This window comes from Fulmarus glacialis, unplaced genomic scaffold (assembly GCF_000690835.1).
Source record: "Fulmarus glacialis isolate BGI_N327 unplaced genomic scaffold, ASM69083v1 scaffold15241, whole genome shotgun sequence".
Taxonomy (NCBI): Eukaryota; Metazoa; Chordata; class Aves; order Procellariiformes; family Procellariidae; genus Fulmarus; species Fulmarus glacialis.
This window is the reverse complement of record NW_009193525.1, coordinates 1,163-21,694: the sequence shown is the minus strand read 5'-3', so window position 1 is coordinate 21,694 and position 20,532 is coordinate 1,163. Positions and strand designations below refer to the sequence as shown.

Below are 20,532 nucleotides of genomic sequence, written 5' to 3'. Positions count from 1 at the left end.
AAAAATAAATATTAAATTATTATTTTTTCTTTATTTACACCATTTCTTCTCTATAAATATATTTGCGTGTATATATATATAAAAGTAGTAATATGCATATGCACATATATTTATATAAAAGAAACTTGAGGGATGTAAGAAGAGGGAGACTCATGCCAGTAGTAACAAAACCTAATTCTGGCCCTTCTGACAAAGGGCCCCCACAAAGTACAATGAAAATCATGTTGCCTTTTACTATGTTTCTAAAACAAATAACAAAGCTTACTTTCAAACAAGTTTCTTCATGTGATTACTTTTACTTTCGCTGAATGAAAGTAACAGGCTTCAACTTCAGAGCACAATAAAGTATTTGTACACTCTCTGCCAACAAAATTATGAAGTATAAAGTAGGCTTTAGACATTTTTGCTAGCTGCAAATTGTCATTTTTGTCTTACTGTAGGCTGTGATTGTGAGAACATAAACAGAGAATAAAATAATTCTCTTATATTATCAGGTTTTACACAACTACAAAAGCTCACCTGAAGAGCCTCCATTCTACCTTGAAGCTGCAATCTATCTTCCAAATCCTGACAACGCTCTTCTAGAAAAAGAATTTGTTCCTGCAGTTGATTTCTTTCCAATTCCAATTCTTCAACGACACTCCGTAAACCTACTTAAGTCAAAGAGGAAAAATTATTTCAAGAAAGGTCTACTAAAATTTCTGAAGACTAGAAATGGTTTCAGCTTTTTATTGACAATTCTCACCAGTATTGGGGACAATCAGATCTCAACCATTACCAGTGGAAATGCCTGAGGCCCTGCATTTCCAAAAATTGCATGGCAAAAGTACCCTTAACTGTTGAAAAACCAAAATAAAGTTGCATAGCTCAAGAACTCAGAGAACCTGGCAGAAATACTCTAAACAATATTGTGGCTCAATCAATAGTGTGGCTCACGTTACTTTAATCGCAAGTTAATCGTGTACTTGCAGGATCAGATCTTAAGCTATTATTAATAAACTAAGTACACTGGTTTGTATCAAAATTTGCAAATCAGTCTATTCCTTTTTAACAATAAGATATACTTGCAGCCTTTACCACCAATATAAAAACATTTGCTTTAAAAAAGTAAGAATTTGATTTTTAAATTAAAAGCATACAGCAATGGAATGCAATTCTGTTTTGCAACATAACTTACATAGACTGGAAATACAGTCACAGGAACAAGACTCATAACTTAAAAAACACATGATCTTGCCACATAGGATATTTCATGGGCACCAAGGCTCAACCAATTCCAGCGTTTAGTCATATTTATATTCTACTTCTGAACCAACACTAGGCAGTTCATCCAGCACGCACATGCTTTAAAATGAAAAGGAAGAAAATGCAAGCCAAAAAAATTCAACAAAGATTAGAATACACCACAAATGGGTTGTTAGTTGAATTTGAAAACAAAAATAGACACAAAATACAGATGCTGTGCATGCTTTAATAAACTGTCTAGTCGCTATCACACCTGCATTAGGTGAAGTGTACTCTGGCCACCAACCTCCCATATTTTCTCCTTCAGCTGAATCAGTGCTATCCAAGGTGACATTCAATTCTTGAAAGCATTGTTTTCTATCAAAGTTGTATTCTTCCTATGCACAAAACATGAAAATGAACTTTAATTTAATGAAGAAAGGAAGCAAGGGTAAAATATATATTCTGTTAGTAAAAGTGTAGTTTCAATTAAAAGTCCTAAAACTCAACAAGTGATTCAGGTGCCTAAATGTAAGTATATGGGATGGCTGGGGACACTAGAGTAACCTGCCCAGCTTCCAGCTATTATTTCCAGAAAAGCCAAGTCTCCTACAGGTTTTGTATGGTATCTGCCAGGCCTTTAAAGATACCCTCAGGCATCTGAAAGGCCAATGGATAACTACGTTTGGATACCTTAATTGGTCCCCTGATTTCTACAGTTAACAGGGTTCTCCGAACCTCAGGGTAAAGTATCGGAGTTAAACATAAAATTATTCTTTCAATGGTATGTTAATGTGACAGTGACGTCCTAATTCTTATTACAAAAGATTATAATTTTTTTGTGCAAGTTACAGCACCAACTACCTAAAAGTACAGCTGAATGAACAGATACTACTTACTAATTATTGAGTAAAGCTCCACCAACAAAGAGATACGTAAAGATTGTATCTAAACCAAAAATGGCCTTAACATATTAGGCATGCACATAGCTTCAAGCATGTAAATTACTCCAGAGGAAAGCTCATTATTTTTCAGTGTCAAATTAAGTAGACTCCTTACTCAAGGAATAGAGAGGTGTGATGCCATCAGAATTTCTCATCTTCTGGCTACATACACGATCATTAAATTTACCAAAGTCTTCAGTTACATAATTAATGTAAGTTCTCAAACTCTTAATGTTTTTAAGTGTAAAGCACCATATAAATAATAGTACTTTCCATATTTTTATTAACATACAGGTAAAAATAAACTCTTATCTCTTTTAACCCACCTGAAGCTTCCTGCTGGTCTGATTGTTTTTTCTTCTTGCCTGCTGCAGCCTGCCCATTCCTTGAACTGTGGTCAGTTCCTCCTCCAGCTCCTGTTGCCCTGAGACTATGGCTGGATCAGAGCAGCCAGGAAAGAACCAGTCATCCTCAATCAGTTTTGTGCCACAGGAAAGCAGTTACATTTATATCAGACACTACTACATGAAAAGAGACCAGGGACAGGCTGAAGTCCCTATGAATGACTGACAGGAACAAGATTAAAGAAGCAATCCATTGCATTCACCTTGTGATTTCCCTCCAACATTACTATGTAGAACATAAGAATAAAGTCTGCGTATCTCACTAAGAAGAAGCAAACTGAAATCTAACTTTACTTCTTCATCAGCTCTAAATGAAGACTTTATACAGGAGACTGGAAAGGGTGAAGTTATGCTGATACTAAAAAAACAAAAAGCCAACCAATTAAAATGCCAAATTACATCTCATTTCAATTTACCAGGTTAAAATATACCTAATTTGTATGATAAAGGCATCAGCTGAAACAGCTGCGGTTTTTATAATCTGAACAATCACATTCATTTTTATGGAAATTACATGTGTTCCTTTCAACTGTAATTTTAGTATGAGCTACAAAGCCAGGTAATTTAAGGAAGTCACAAGCATGTGTTACACTGCAAACTGGCATCAAACCATCTTATCATAAATTAATAATACCATTCTTTTTAAAACAAATACAGAATCACTTGTAAATAAACACACTGAATAAATTCGGAATATGAAAGCTTAGGTATACATCCTGTTCGTTGTTAGAAATTATTTTTCATTTAAAGTACATTCCCATCTGTTTTGTGATATGACAAAACATGTTTGGGGTAACAGATTAGGAAATAGATGTTTCATGCAAAGCAGACAAAACAGAACAGCCCGTGAAAAGAAATGAAAGTAAAGGTGGCTCCATACTTCAATTAAAAATTACATTAATTAGATAATTACAAATTTAGCTTTCAATTTAACCACATCACTCCACAGTTGTCCTCACAGCATGCAAAATTCAGAGAACTTATGTCAATGCATCTGTGAGATAAACACCAGAAACTATTAGGAGATTCAGCCCTACTGGGAATACTCAGCTTTCATCTGAGTTGTCCAAGGATTACTTACACCACGAATTTCATTAACACACAATTCTGTAACACCTACTAGATTTAAGTTCTTCCTGTAATATTTCAAAATTACATACTTAACATGTTGTCAGAAAAGATTTAGAGGAAAAAAGTTAAAGAAAAAAAATTAATGACCTTTTTAAAGTAGGACTACTAAATTGGTTTTTACTTCTGGTTTTAATTACACTTTGGCTTCCGGCACTGTCACTTTATCAGCATTCATTTTACACACCATTGTTTATTTTCAAGTATAGAATCTACTACTTTTTTTTTTTTAATCATTATAAATACTTCTTCAAAGCCGTAAAAATAAATGCCAAATTTTGATCGCATGCCTCTGTTTACAAGAACTGTCATTGAAGTCAGTGAAGCAATTCAAGGAGCACGCGTTATTCCAGATAAGAACTTAATCCCTTCTTTGGAGGGGGAAAAAAAAAAAAAAATTTCAATTTCTTGTAAGTTGAAATTGAGGTAATCTGTTTTTAAGTATAATCAGAATGAATAACACGCTGTCCTTTAGGAACCCAAAATATCTAGGCTCCTAAGCATTTGATAATGAAAAAAAGAATGAAATTACCATTGTCACGTGAAAAATTAAAGCATAGAAATTGGAGCTTTAGAATGATTAAGAACACTCAGGCAAGTGTTAAAACACTGAGTTAAATTCAGCATTGCTTTAACAACAATTAGTAAGTAAATACAATTTCTAATGTTTTACAGCAGCTTAGGGAGCTTTTCATTTGCAATTATATCTAACATAAAAACTGAAAAACCTTCCAGGACGCCTTTCTTCAGATACACACTGCGTTTAAATTAACTAAAGATGTGTCTATATTTCCTTGTGTCACTATTCACACTAAATATCACAATCTTTAGTGGTCTGCAGAGGAATCAAGCCCCAGTCTATAAATGTAATCAATACTGTCATCCTCTACGCTTTTGCAGCTCCCCACACATTCAACCCAAAAGAGACAATCGCCATATATGGCAAATTGTCATAGACTACGATGACACAAGTAGTGGGTTGGTATATTGCTTAAAATATTGGTAGCTAACATTAATGCATGCAAAGTTCTGCAGTTTATAGGATGGAATATAATTTTTTTAAAAAAAAAATACTACTGAATTTCAAGTACCACTAAGAAGATTTAAATGAATTTGATTCTTACTTAGTCACAAACCAGCTGCAGCAAGCCAAGAAATTTTTCACTAGATAAAGTTACAACATAAATATGGAGTCAGCTGTTACTACAAAGAAAAATGAAGAAAGATGATTCGGTTAATATAAATGAAGAAACAGGTATTGCAAGGCAGAAAAAAAAAAATCAAGTTAAAACCAGCACTTGTTACATTTGTATTGCTAAAAACCATACCATCAATGGCAAATCTTACAAGGTACTTTTGGCGATTTCCTCAAAAGAAGCAACAACAGAAGAAATCAGCAACAGTACATTACAAGTGGCCATTGCTGCAGGAACCTGCATGCACAAAACTGATGGGAAACTATGTTCTCACTGGCTGACCAAATCGCAGTGTAGGGTAGGAGTGGAGGGGGAAGGGACGCTGAGTGCTCATCAGGTGTAACGGCAGGAAAAAAGAAACAGAAAGGTCATGCTTATCCCAAGGGGAAAAAATGCAAAATTAAACACGGACTGACGCAGATGAAACTTTACAACTGTTATTAATATTGCATGTGGATCTGTAGTTACCACAGATGAGATAACAGGTAGTTTTAATGAAGGGAATATTATTCTCTTTCAATTCCAAAGCATTACATGCGTAAATGGCTCAAAAAGAAGAGACGTGATCCTTAAAACATTTCTGTGCTTACATACTGAGCTTCCAAATTGATCATGTAAATGAAAAATAATTCAATCGCGGATTAAAAACAGACGGCTCAAATTAACTAAGTGGATTAATTATGATGGTGGGCTGTGCACATTAAAATTTGCCATTAATCCCCACGCAGTTAAGTAACAAGACAAAAATTATAATATAGTACTAGATAGCATGGAAAAAACAGTTAAAACTAGCTGAAATATAACCAGACTTTTATAAGTTTTAACAGAAGCTGCTTCACTTTCTCATCATCGGTTTTACGAATAATTTAGAAAACTATAAAACCTGAGATTTCTTGAAATGTTATTTTCTGTAAGTAATTTAATATTTTTAACTAGCTCCAAACCATTGCCAGTTAATGTTATTCAGCTGACCTATACAAGTGACACTTACTAATCAATTACTAAATATTCTAAGAAAGGTTTCTCATTCATTATGTTTAAAGCGAAACTCTGTCTCAGGTACATTTTACTAAAGCACCACCTTCATTCATCAAATTCTAACCAATACTATAGTTCCCCACACCTTCACTGCTTGTTCTAGGCAGGCAGCTTTAATATTTCAGTGGTGAACTTTTTATCATTGATCATTCATATGCAGACAATAAGCTTTTGAAGTAAATTCAAGCAGTCTTACAGAGCAGCAACTGAGATGGCAAACAGAACAAGCACATCTACTCATAAAAATAATACAAAAAAGATGAATGTATGAAAAACAGATTCACGGAAATAGGAAAAAGTAGAAATTGCAAATTTAAGCAATTTCACTAGCTATACAAATCTTATGACTACAGAAATGAGTCATATGGTGGTGTGCTATCAAACACATATGTATGTATATACGTGCCCCCTCCCTGGAAACATTCAAGGTCAGGTTGGACTGGGCTTTGAGCAACCTGATCTAGTTGAAGATGTCCCTGCCCATGGCAGGGGGGTTGGACTAGATGACCTTTAAAGGTCCCTTCCAATCCAAACTATTCTATGATTCTATGAGATAGATATAGATACATAAAATGTAAAATATGGTAATTTTATCGTAAATAAAACAATTCACCTTCTCTCTCCTCCTCAATCTGAGCCATTCTCAAGGCCATAGCAGATTTCTCTTCTCTGACTTGATCATGGGACTCCTCTGACTCTGGTACGTTTTCTTGCCATTCCAAGAGCTGACTCTGCAATTCATCCACACTACCTGATTCACTGGCCTAACAAGAGAAACTGTGCATGAAAATATATTCACCAAATACCACTGCAAATGTAAATAACATTTTAAGTTGTAAACCATTCACAGCGAAAACAACCTATTATAATTCACCACTTTGCATAAATAAAAATCTATGAAAGAGATGATAATTGGTATTGTAGATTATGTAAAAACCAAGCCTCACCACTTCGTAAAATATCAAAAATGCTACTGCCAGTTGCACTTTTAATCTGAAATATTTTAAAACGAAAAATGGCTTTTTTAACCAAAATATTTTTGTTGCACATTTTCATCTTAGCAATGTTTCAAAGTAAAACAATATTCAATTGGCTTTATGTGGAATAACAAATCTCTATTAACTTTTTTTCCGTGAACAGAATAAAAATGCTTCTGCCTTCCCATCAAAATATAAACTATTTTAAGATTTTACCAAAAAAACCCACCTTTTCCACAAAATTTGGAAAAAATAATTCTTTTTTAGCAAAATATAATTAACTGTTTCAAACTGGCTCTGCTGCTAGGGCTGTACAAGGTTACCATGTTACCATGATTAACATACACCATTAACCCATCTAAAGCCCTTTAGCAGAATTTTCTTTGTTATCCAGACCTGTACATTTGTCAAGGTTACAGCTATTATTTCCTTCTGAAAGCTATTTGTATTATATACAATAACAGCTACACTTTGATGACTCATGTTAAATGTAACTAAATAAATAATAAACTGCTTGGAAAAATATAATTTAAGGTATGAGGAAATGTAAGTAGAAATTAGTCTTTTTATGGAATTCAAAACCTGTCAGCTTGTTATCCAACTGAACAGCTACTGACACTGACAATTCCATATCACTAAATTAATTTTCAGCTCCAAAATCCAGCTAACACACTTTTCATAGTCTAATTAGCACTGTTTAAGTTAATCAGAAACTCATACAAATAAATTTTAAAGCTAACCTGTGAAGCTGCCCTTTTTGTAACTTGGTCAAGATCAGCTTGCAACTTCCTTTGCTGCTCTTCATAGACTTCCAGCTTAGTCAGCAATTCTTCTATAAAAACATAATAAATTTGGCTCGTCAGGACACAAAACCAATAGGAAGATCAATAAAAATTTAAAAGAAAGATTCAAAAAGAATATTCAGATGATGATTCATTTCAGTTAGAAGACCTCTGTTGGGCTGTGTTGTCCATCTACCCATGAAATTGACTTCTTGATTATTAAATATTGATGAGTGCTTTAAATCTAACCTGCTAACAATTTAGACTGATGAACTGAAAATTCTACCATTTTTCATTTACAGAAAGGATGTCAGAGAAAATAATGCAAGGTGAAACAGAAAAATCTCTCACAGAACTCTACTTTAAACTATGTGAGGTTTTAAGCAAAAATTCTCTCTCAAATCCTTACAAAAGAAAAATATTTGAGATAATCTTAATTTATTGGAAACTCACTGCTCTCAAAAGTTTATTGTGTATACTCTGATAAATTTTCCAAGTATGTTTGATCTCATTTTTCCTCTTAAGAAAGTGCCTCTTCCACTTCCTGGGAAAGTTTACACATACTCTGCCTAAGCCGAAATGCAGCAAGTATTATGCACAGGTAGATTTAGGGAAGGAGAAGCTGAGCTGTAACTCTTACTCAAGTACTGTATGCTATTGTTCAAAGCTGCATGAAGTTATTTCAGAATCTATTTAAAAACAAGGATACACTTTGAAAATAAAAATGAGAAAGTTCATTTATCTTTATCTCTTTACTTTGAATCAACTGCAAAAGAAAAATAGATTTTTTTTTTTTACCATTTTGAGTTCTGATTTCATGTAACGATTGCAGTTTTGACTGTAGTTCTTCATTTTCAATTTCTAATTCTGAGACACGATTGTTTAAGGCAGATACATCACTATTCTTTGATGAAAACTAAAAGAAAAAATAGTTATGAGTTTTTCAAATGCACCAAAACATGAGAAACACAGCAAAGGCAATGCAACTTTTTTTTCTGATTTCGTAGTAATATTTAGAATAGCTGTTTTTCTAATATTTGAAAGTGTAATAAAGTAGCTAATCTCTAACAAATTTACTCCCGAATGCTGGTACACCAGTTTGCAGTACTTTTTGTAGAAACTTCATCCTGTATCAACATTTTATGTCCATTCAATTTTTATACATTAATTCATATATAAAGATACTTTGAGTAAATTATTTTAATATTCTATTTACCCCAGATTTTACTTTTTTCAGTCAAATCTCCAAGCACAGTAGTTCTTAAAACAGGCATGCAATATTAAACATAATGTTACACATACATTTTTTAGTTCATCCTCCAGTTGTTTGATTCTTGATTTAGACCACGCTTTCATTTTCAGAAACTTTGCTTCAGATTTGGTGGCCTCTTCCGTTTTCAATTTCACTTGTACTAAGAAACAAGACACAAAAAATTATTTAAAACCCTAGAAATATTATTAATACAAGACCTGTGTTTAATTCCTTTAACAATTGGAAGTTATACACTTTTACAAGCCAACTGCATTTAAAGAAAAACATAACAATAAGAAATGTAGTGAGAAATTTACAGTTCATGTGATTATCTTGGTATTCCTATAACCTTCATTATTATAGTATTCGAGCATAGATACTTTTCAATTAGTGTGGCAATAACTCTTCCACCAAATTTAATGTAGTTCTACTTGCAAGAGGTATGAAATTGGCATACAATACGTAACAGTATGGGGCAAAGGAACCATTCATATGTAACAACTGTTTAAATAGGATACCTTCTAAATCTTCCATCTTCTCTTTGGTTATAGACTCCAGATCTCCAACTTCTTTTGGGTTAGTCTGTCCACTACCACTTAATTCTGCCACTTGTTTCTTAAGCTGAAACAGGGCCTGATCTTTCTCTTGTAGCTCAGTTTCATGTTTCTCTTTAATTTCATGCAGTTCAGCATTATATTTCTCCCTAACTTTTGTCATTTCAAGCTCATGTTTCTCCATCATGTCTCTTAACTGGGCTCTCATTACATGTTTCTCAGCATCCAGTTTAGACTGGAGGTTTTCTTTTTCAGACAGAAGACGCTTCAGGTTTTCATTAATCTCCTGTAAAAAAACCAACCAAACAAACAAAAAAACCTTTATATTTTAATGCAAAGTATTTTCAGTACCACTGTCAAATATTATATCTGTATTCTTACATACTTCTCCACATTATAATCAGAAATCAGTGCTACTGTTGGTAACCCGACTCTACTACAAAAGCTACTCAGCTCTAACTTCCCAAGACAGAAGTAGGGACTTCAGCAAAATGGCATCACTATTTGAGTGCAAACTACATGCAATCTCTTCCATAGGTGAAAATAAAAAGCATGTTTGGTTCTATGGAATATAAAAAAAACGGAAGCAGTTCTCTTTAACAGTGATCCCAAAGATTAAGAATGCTCACTACAATGCCACCCAGGTGTTGTCACCCACATCCATTAAAATTAAAAGTTGGCAAACTGATCTAGTTGTTCTTTACAATATTTTGTTGCTATCTAGTTTTCTTAGTGCTAATTATACTTTCAGTGCCTTTACATTAGTTATTTTAATACATAAAGAGGTAGAAAAGATTACAGATCACTGTAACAGAGCAGTCCACTCACATTAGACCTGCTGTTCAAAAAACTAGTGTCATAATACATAAACCTAGGAATATAAACGTCCAAGTACAGAAGCTGTGCAGAACAGCAGAGGCAACATTTCCAAAATATGGTTAAAACTGCTTATGTAAATAAAGCAAGGTTTCCTGCTGTTTTAATACTAAAGCTGAGATTCCATTACAGTTTAAAGTGCTTTAAGTTCATGTTGTCACAGTCAAACCTTCTCCCTACTTTCAAGGTATGCATTTCGTCCCCTCAACGTGCTAGCACTAGGTACTATTTTTCTTGAGAGGATCACTGTAGGAAGATGCGTTTAACTCAAACAAAAAAAACGCCTGCATAAGGCAGGAGGCATAACAAATGGGAAGGACAAATGAAACAGGCTTAAACTACCAACGGATCTTAACTACCTGACCATGACATCTACCTGGGTACATAGCTGAAACTATTTCTAGTAAGATTTTGATTCTGGCAGCCCTCTTGGTAAGTGGAAAATTTGTTGGAAATAGTATAGCTAAAATGCTGGACCTGGCACCCCAGACAGGCTATAATGTGTCTGTTTCAGCAAAGGGTCCCAAAAGCCTATCTGAGAGACTGCAACATCCTTTTCTACACTGTTGAACTGAAGCGGCAGCACTCAAAGGCTATAATCAGAGTTCACGGTATGTGCTTAAACACAAAGAACCTTGATTACGTATTGCCTTTGCAATCAGTAGAAATACAGCAAAAGGAAAGGCACACTACTAGCAAAACACTCTCTTTGAGGGGAAAAAAAGGCCTCAGTTTTGGGGCTCACTCCAGTCTCTAACTAGAGAAGCTGAAATCTTTTGACAGCAAAAAGTCTTCCCTACATGACAAGTTCCCAAAATGAATCAAGTCAAACTACGGGCAATAGTTGACAGTTTTATATTCTATGGACTTTACCTCTCCTTTAAGTTAATTTCCTAACTGGAGTTAGTATGTGTTTGCACAACTATCATTGCATTATTAGCACATGTCAAGGCCTCCCAGAGAGCTGCCTAAATACGTTACGCAAAATTATCTTTTGTGCACATCCAAACAGCTTTTTGAACTTGTAATTGACCTGATGAGTTTAGTTGTGCATGTATGCTGTTTCTTACTTTCAATTGCTGGTCCTTGGCATCCAGTTCTTTTTGCAAGACATCTATCACCTGTGTCCTTCCCAGCATGACTTCTTCCTTTTCGTGGAGCTTCTGTTTCAAGGCCTTTAGTAGCTAGCAAAAGGAAAGGAAAAAAAAAAATCAAGCAATCAATAAAGGAGTTAAAAGTTTCAGAAGAGAAAGAAAAAGACTTACCTTTATTTTCCCAACCAGACATCTGAACTGTGCTGCAGAGGTTAGTAATTACATGATTCCAAATTCCCGTGTCTAAATAAATCAAAGCAAGCTATTGAGTTTCCAAAGCAACATACCTGTTCTAGGTCAGCACTTGCATCAGATTTAGCAGCTAATTTAAAGAGCTCCTGTTCATGCTTTTCCCTCTGTGCTTCTAGTTCTTTTTGCTTTTCCTGGATAATATTTTGAAACACACGTGCCTGAAAACACATAGAAAGTAAATATGAAACCAGTCCACAAAGGTATAGTAGAAGTACACTGAACTGTCTAACTAAAGGTACAGCAAGATAATTCTATCTTAAGTCTGAATTTTGCTTCCACTTAACAGTAAATATACTAATCAGTCAGTGATTACTGATGTCAGTGGTGCATGCGGATAAACCTCCAACTTTTTTTGTCTCAATTCCACAAAAACAAACTTTAGATGAGAAGCATTTTTGTTTAATATCACAGATCTTCACCTTTCTTTTTTGGATGCCATTGTTCTGATTCTTTCAGTTTCTGAAAGATTGCACTGATCATGTTCATTTCTCTCAAGTTTCTATCAATTAAGCCCAAACAGCAGCTTTGAAACCTAGCTGCCGCCTCCTCAAAAACTTGTATTCTACCTCCAATGTGTCTTTGTTAGCGATCTTACAATTTTTATAAGAACTGGATATAACTTTTGGAATCTCGCTAATGGTATTTGGAATAAATTCACATGAAGTCTTACCCAGATTTATATCTTAGTAACAACACTGTGCTCAGCTAAATGGCTTTTACAGTCTCAACTCTTTGTCTTTTTCTTTCTTTCCTGTATCAAAACTAATTCCCTGTGTGCTAGTGACAGGTGTGGTCATGTTCAGGATCAAAAGTAGCATTTTTGTTACAGATAAAATAAACTCAGCCATCAAATGATGTGGAAAATACTGAGGTTAATAGTTTCATATATGGTAGAACTCAAACGCTGAGAGATCAAGGACATGACATTAAAATCTGAGATTTAGCTTCCAAGATGGTTGGAAGAGCCCGGTAACATCAAGGATTGGATAACATGCTCCCTAGTTCCACTTTTTTTTTTTCCTCTTTCTCTTTTTTAAAAAAAGTATTATTTAGGAAGTCGTTGTTGTTTGTCTTGGCCTGTTAATCAGCTGCTAACTTCTAGAAAATTTTCCCCATTAAGTATACCAAACTTCTTCAGCTATTTTTCAGTCAGGAGGAAAACAATTTTTTTCCACGCTCTCATGCTAAAAAGTGTACCATATATCTCACAGCACAAATAAGAGTGACCTGCCAAATAGCCATTTCTGCCAAGAACGTTACAATAATCCAAAAACACTACCAGCCAATGCACGTGTCCATTTTTGCACCTTCAAGTGTAGTGTTACAAGGAAGAGATATTTGCAGGCTCTTCAGCTAGAATTCTGCACAACTCATTTCACTGTTACACGCTAGTTCCTCTGTGCCCAAACACCAGCCACACCCTTAAACTCCTTTCTTGCATAAAACTTTCAACTTAATTATCACCAGCACAAACCATCTACTGCTTCATTATTCTCATTTCATCTGACCACCATATAGATCTTTACTCAAGAATCATCCCAAATTAAAAATGGCATTCCTTAACTATCGAGACAGAAACACTACAGCCAAGATACCACTTCTTCCACCAAAGAATGTAAATATTTTTAAGTGAGTTTACTTACATTTTCCATATATGTAGCTTCTTTTCCTTGGAAACGCTCTCTTTCTTTGCTTTGAATATTTTTAAGACTCTCAATCTGTTCCTGGAACAAGCTACATTTTTCTTCACTGTCTCCAACCTTCTTGGTAAGGTTCTGAACTAGAATCTGCATGCTTTGTAGTGATGACTCTTTAACAGCTAGCTGATTCTTTAGAATGCAAATCAAAAGACAATTAAAAGAATGGACCCAGAAAAAAGATAAAGCAATCATCATGAAGCCACCTTGTTGCCCTTCCCTCAGTTAAAGCAACACTGAACTCAAAATTCAGGTTTGGTTTTAACTTGAATGAAATTAGTCAGCAGATTCTGAAGTTGGTACTAACACATATAAATGGTACTGACAAAAGAAGTAAATAAATATAGATCTACTAACATAAATGAAAATAATCAGTAAAGAATTTTTATTCACATGAATAACTGCAGAGGATTTGTGCTTCAGAGAAGGATCCACCGTATAACGCATCAGAATTCGTTGATTCCTTGAAACCTCTATGGAGATTTTATATTTGAGCTGCTAATATACCTTCAATTCTTCATTGGGCAAGAGTATTTCATTGGCAACACCACTTGATCCGCACGCTATCTGTAAATCGATGATATAAGCATCCCTTTCAGCTAACTTCTTTTCTTTCTCTGCCAGCATGGCATCCATTTCAGCCCCACGACAGCGCTGGGCCTCCAGTTCAACACTCTGAAAATGAAAAGACAGCATTGCTTGTACAGAAGAATGGTTTGCATTATTTCCTTATTGCCTGTTTTAGGGTACTGAAAAAAATACAATCAAATTTATAACCTGGTTCAATTTTAAGTGTAATCTTTAATTATTGAGCCTTTCTCTCTGAAATTCTGCAGCATTCACATCCCTGCCACTTTCCACAATCAACAGTCAACGTCCACCAAACACATCACTGCACAGAACAGGTACAAACCATAACATGAAATCATCCCTTGCCTACATTTCTTCCTGTTATGACTTATTTTTGCAACAAGAAAAATTGAAGCAAAACAGCATTTTTGTTCAAAATACAAGATTTAAATATAACATTAACCCACAAAGTTCATATTTGTGTATCCTATTCCATTCATTTTCAAATGACTACAAAAGCATGCTGGAGGATTCACTGCTCACTGAATACACAACGACAGAATTCTCGCTGTGTTTGCTCAGGCAGGTTGTAGCATATGAATTTCTCTGTCTACGCAACAGAAAACTCTCAGAATAACTGTTTAATAATGTAACATATCATTAAATATATAAATATATTTAAATAACTATATTTAAACATAATCCTATACCACAAATGTGAAAAGCTACACACTTGGCATCATATAAAACACCACCTTTTTTTGTAACTCTTCATTTTTTTGTGTGATCTGGGATTCTAGTTCTTCAATTCTCCTTCTCAGTACTAATATTTTCCCACGATTTGCCGCAGCATTTTCCTGGTCACCATCTTTTGATGCCTGCAAAAACAGGGAGTTTTGCATTCCGTAAACAGGTAACACCTGACTTCTGTACCTCTACCTATTCAGATAATACTGAGAAAAAGCGAACTTTACTCATGATTTGTATTTCAGTTCTCTAATATATTACATATTCCATTAGAAGCTAGACAAATCAGGCACAGAATTTGTATCGAGCTTGTAAAAATCTTCGTATTTAAATTATTAATGATAATTATTGCTGCAAAGTGGACTGGAATGTGCAATAAGGGCATTCATTTCCTCTGGCAATTGTAACCCATACAATCTGGCAAGTATAGTCCACAAAACTCGGAGGGGAAAAAAGGACTGTTGGGGGGGGGGGGGGGTGGGGAAGTGTAAATTAAATTGTTCCTAAGCACAATGTTTCCAATCAGAATTTCAGTAGGTATAACTACTGGGTTATAGAAATCATTTGCCGTTACAAAGGAAATCAAGTGCAATTGCTAAGAATATGTTTTATCAGCAAAATAGATCAGAAGCATAAATAATTAGCTACTCTGTGTCTTTGAGAACACCTAGGGACTTCAACAAACTGATCTGTTTCTGTTCTCTTTCAGCATACCTTTAAAAAACAAATGCCCTAGAAATATTAAAGCCTCACTGAAGTTATTTTAGAAGCTGTATGAAGTCAAAATATGCTATTTTGAAGAAATACAAGTCTACTCACACAACTGCACTACTACAAACAGATGTAAGAATCTTTGTTAACAGTAAAACACTGGTCACTTAAATGAGATATTCCTACACTTAATTTACATTTTGCTATCAAGGACATTTTTGTATTTCTATTTTTATCTTGGACGTTAAAGTAACAAGTTAGGGTTTATTTTCTTTTCTTCTCAAAAACTTACCTTCCTGATTCACATGAGTTAAAAGTTTGAGCTGCTAATAAGATGAAGATCAGTAAGCATTTTTTTACTAAAACAATTTGAAAGAAATGTACAATTTTCTAAATTTCTACAGAAAGATAAAAGAAGAATGAAATAGAAATACACAGATGGACTGACAGCACCAACACAGTCTACCCTGATCCTAATCTGACTCAGCTCAGAATTCGATCTTTGGTTCCACATTTGAGTCCAGCACGCAAAACTGTCTACAGCCTTACAGAAATTACATCTGCTTTAAAATGTAAGAACACTTACCTTTTTTTGTTCTGCTTTTGCCTCTAAGCCTCCTGATACTGATAACTGTTTCTTAAGTTCTTCCAACTGTGAGGTTAATGATGCAACCTTGGCTTTGTTTTGCAGCTTCAGCTTGGAAAGTTTGGCATCAGCAGATTCCTTCTCCTCCTACAAACATCAAAGTCATGAAGGACTAAATTAGCTACAGGAACAACTGCATCGTTCAATTCTTCCATTAAAAAAAAAAAAGAGAGAGAGAGAAATCTAAAGTGATTACCAAAAAAATCTTTCCCCTGAAGAGACATTATAATGTCACATGCAACAGGTCTGCATATATGAAACAACCTTCCTTTCATTATTTAAACTTCCTGCACATGATTATTATTATTATTATTGTATAGAATCCAGGGCATTATAATGTTAGAATTTTCCTATTTTTTGATAGCAATACAAATTCAGGGCTTCATTTTTTAACAAGAAGAGGTTTTTTTTTTTTGGATGCAAAAAGACACCTTCATAATGCTATAAAAGCATATTTCATTTTGTTTAAAGAGACGACTTAATTTACAATGAGTTTTAGAAAATTCAGTATTTTAATATTTGGCTGTTAGTGTCCACAGAAGACATTTTTTTAAAAAGTGTAAAAATAGTCTCTTGCAGGAACAGACCGACTTTATGACTGTTTAAAAAACAACAGAGTAAAGAATAACAAACCCTCAAAAGTCTTCAGGATATTAGATATAAATCCTTTCTAGTTTTGTCCTTCCTAATGTCAGTCAAAGGCAGAGGATAATAGCATTAATAGTAAGATCATTATACAACAAAAAGACATATATAGTGGAAGGAGAAATAAAAAATTGGCTACAGAAATTTAGTCTGAGGTAAGCTGGCATCTCACTAAATGCCCACGAATTATTTGGATGGTGTTATCCCCCATATTTAGCCTAACATGACCATGCACCTCTAGCTCTCAGAAAGTCAGCCTGTTCCTTGCAATTAAGTGCATCTGCTCACGCAAGGAACACATGTTGCCTGTGTAATAGCCAAACCCAGTTACAACTTTGGAACAGAAGACACACTGGCAAAAAGCGGTAACGTCCAGCAACCATAAGAGCTAATCATGACCAACGCTTCCTGTGTTCCTAGAGTCGGTGTAATTGAATATAAGCCTGTATCTACGAAAACAGCTCACGATAAACAGGACCGAAGGGTTTTTTTAAAACAGTCTTTTTGACCAGAATACACGCACGGTACCTTTAACTGAAGATCTTTATTTCGAAGCTCAGCATCCTTCTCTTTGACAAGCTCCTTGAGCTGTGTTACCAGCTGTTCAGTACTTGTCAGCTGTTCAGTCAAATCTGTCACCGACATGCTTCTTGCATCTTGTGAGCCTGCAGCCTGCAGACATTAAGTATACTTTGAACAAACAAAATGGTGCAGACAATAAATACTGCTTCTGCAAAAAAGTCATCAGTTGGTGTTTGTTCGGGTTTTTTTAAACACATTCAGCAAATCTTGTGAGAGTTCAATACTAAAACTTACATATATTGTATGTACCTATGCCAGACCATTTTTAGCAAGTTTGTTAGATACCTGAAATGATAAATCTTAGAAACCGGTTTAGGAATATTTGTTTGAAATACAGCAAAACCATCAAAGCATCTAGGTATCTAAAACTGAATTTCCTCATTTACTGGATTTGCATCATAACAACCAGTAGTAGTGTTACTGAACCTAGTGGCAACAAAATATTGCTACTGAACATAATATACACAAAAAATACACTTGGGATAAAGCTTTTGTAATTCCTACAGGTGTTTTCTTAAAGCAAGATAAGTATAGTGAATAGGAATAGAGCAGCTGTGCTATGCACAAGAGATTAAATACCAAGCAGATGGGAAGCAAGAACCCAACCTGACTTTGAGAGTCCTAAAACTGAGTCATGGTAAAATTAGTTAAGCAACTTATTTACAAAAGAGCAAATATATACGATTAGTATATCATCAATTAAAGATTCTCTAAGTCAGAAATTCTTAAGAAAATACTATTTAATAGTAATTCAATACTTACTACTGTTTTGGAAGGAGAATCATCTCCACTACCCCATTTCCACATAGTTTCACGACAGCTGTGAAAAAATAAATGAAATAATACCACAGTAAGTACCAGTGACTCTAGATAACTGTAATTAACTCGTACTTCTGTCTACATATTTCACTGTAAAATGCTTGAAACTAGTTCAATTCTGACAGCACCTCTGATCTCCACCTCATTACTAGTTGTTGGAAAATAATGAAATTCTGTATAAAATATGCATAATATGCCTTTTCTAAAAACTGCTAGTCAGCAAAATGTCAATACTATGAAAAATAATCCAAAGTCGTCTTTAAAGAGTAAATGCCATGAAGTATTATTCAGCATAGTTGCTTCTTCCACATATAAATAGAAGATACAAACCACGTATAGTTTGCTAATATTTAACCTGACCTTAAACACTGCCTGCCACTACAATATAACAGGCATTATATCAATGCATATTTCTATAAAATCATACATAAAGACTAAAAACATTAAAGAACACCTAACTGCATTAATTGCTGTGTGACTGCTGCGTATCTGAAAAATACAATGTGTGTCGCAATGTTGCAACCCTTGAGATCACTGATCAGCATATAAAATGCCTGCATCTGAAACCCCAGGAACAGCAAGTGTTCCCGGCTGCTTTTTCTCACAATCAAGTACCACAAATTTCTAAATGGCACCAAAGTACCAGACATACACATAATTGCAGCTTCTGACCACGGAAAGCTGTAGCTTCCTAATAAATACAAGTATAGGCCATAAGAAGGTTTTAAAAAGCAAAATCCTAAAGACCGAGTAGGTACGAGGCAGCCTAAAGGTTAAGACTTTTACTGAATAATAGTGACATACTCGGTTGAGAAAAAAGATGGGCAAAGTCTATAAAATAGCCCATGCAGTAAATTCCAAATTGTGTCTTGGAGATATAATCTTAAGAGCAGACTAATGTATCTTGCTCAGCCTCTGGATAATATTCCCAATAGCAGCATGAAGTGAAAAAAGAAGCTGTACCTGTTCAGTAATTTTCACCCTCAACTAGCAACATCCAGAGGAAAATAATCTGTCCTTTCTAATCTGTATTACAGACTTATGAAATATGCATACACAGATCAGTCCTGAATTTGGAAAACAGTTTACAATAAACATTAGCACATAGCTTATCTTAAAGTACTGAATTTGGAAAGCAGTTTATAACAAACATTAGCACATAGCCTATCTTTAAAAGTATGCAGAATGATAGCAGAGGCTGCTTTTAAAGCTGTTTATCATTTCAAAGCTAAAACCAGGAATCACAGACTGCCATCTATGGCCTACATTATCTACAAGGCCAAACTGGATTCTGCGAAGAATCTTTTCTAACATTAAAATCAACAAACAAGCCATAGGCTTGGGGATGGGTATTACAGAACTTGTAAGTAGAAACCTCCTCTCATAACTCTTCCAGAGCCGCAACATCAAATCTGTTCTCAGTGAAAAGCTCATTTCCAGACACATAAATGGGTTACCCAGGTACAAAGAGGACAAAATGACTCACTAGATGTAACGTGGTGGTACATTTGTATTTAATTTATGAATATTTTAGCTCATTTCCAGCTCCGACTGATGCAATCACTTTTGCTCACTTCACATGCCAGCATTCCTATCTGAATACCTTAACTGTTACTTTCCGATGTGTTTTTATTTACACGAGGGACACCAAATATTGACAAGTTTTCCAAATCAAGCTGGGAAACAAAACTGAATGGAACTTTCCTTACCCAGTGAAGTCAATGAATAATGTTTTTTGCTTATCTTCTGGGGTAGAGGCAGCAAGTTAAAGCACTGAAGCTGGTGAAGCTGCAATGTGAATGTCGATCCCTTCTCCTAGCAGTACACCTAAACACAATTCAATTAAGTTTTCTATCACCATTTTCCTTCCTTTGGCAGCCTAAGTCCTGGACATAGCATTATCAGGCATCAAGCATAAGAGAAGCAGGGAGTCCAAATTATCTGTGGCTACCCTCTCTGAAGTTTTCACAGTGACAGATAATTTGTCTTTCCCCTGTAAGTTCAAACCGCTCACCTTCACTTTTACGGTTTCACACTGCTTCATCGCTGCCAGTACCTCATCCTGCTCTTCATCTTGCATATTCGATGATCTTAAAGGTCTTTTCCACCCTAATTGATTCTATTTTATGATTTGATTCTATTCTACAGTGTTGACAACCATTCTTTGTCATCCACTACGCACCCTTTTCCATTAATCTCTTCTTCACTGAAGAACAACGGGTAGGATACTCGAACCTTTCACAAATTCCACAAGATACAACAGAGGCCCACTTAATTTTATGAAACAAGTTTCTTCTGATGCTCAAAGTGCAACTGAGGTTTCAGCTTTTATTGTAACGGGATGTTACCAAAAAGAAAAGTCCCATTGGCAGCTTTGCCTTCATACTCGTCCAT

General features: G+C 34.9%; 1 protein-coding gene across 1 annotated transcript; it reads right to left on the bottom strand.

Annotated features, from left to right (window-relative positions):
* Window positions 1–519: 519 nt before the first annotated feature.
* On the bottom strand, window positions 520–20,218 carry LOC104083841 (golgin subfamily A member 4-like; the record flags this gene model as incomplete). The annotated part of the gene is made up of 18 exons (XM_009587482.1): window positions 20,153–20,218; window positions 18,674–18,762; window positions 18,082–18,139; window positions 17,266–17,409; window positions 16,033–16,179; window positions 14,744–14,866; window positions 13,926–14,093; window positions 13,365–13,550; window positions 11,757–11,879; window positions 11,446–11,559; window positions 9,464–9,785; window positions 8,996–9,105; window positions 8,492–8,609; window positions 7,652–7,743; window positions 6,548–6,698; window positions 2,495–2,604; window positions 1,532–1,622; window positions 520–650 (listed from the first exon to the last, which is right to left on the bottom strand). Coding segments are annotated over exons 1-18 (2,343 nt in total), but the record flags the coding sequence as incomplete, so codon positions are not given.
* Between the last annotated feature and the right edge of the window lie 314 nt (window positions 20,219–20,532).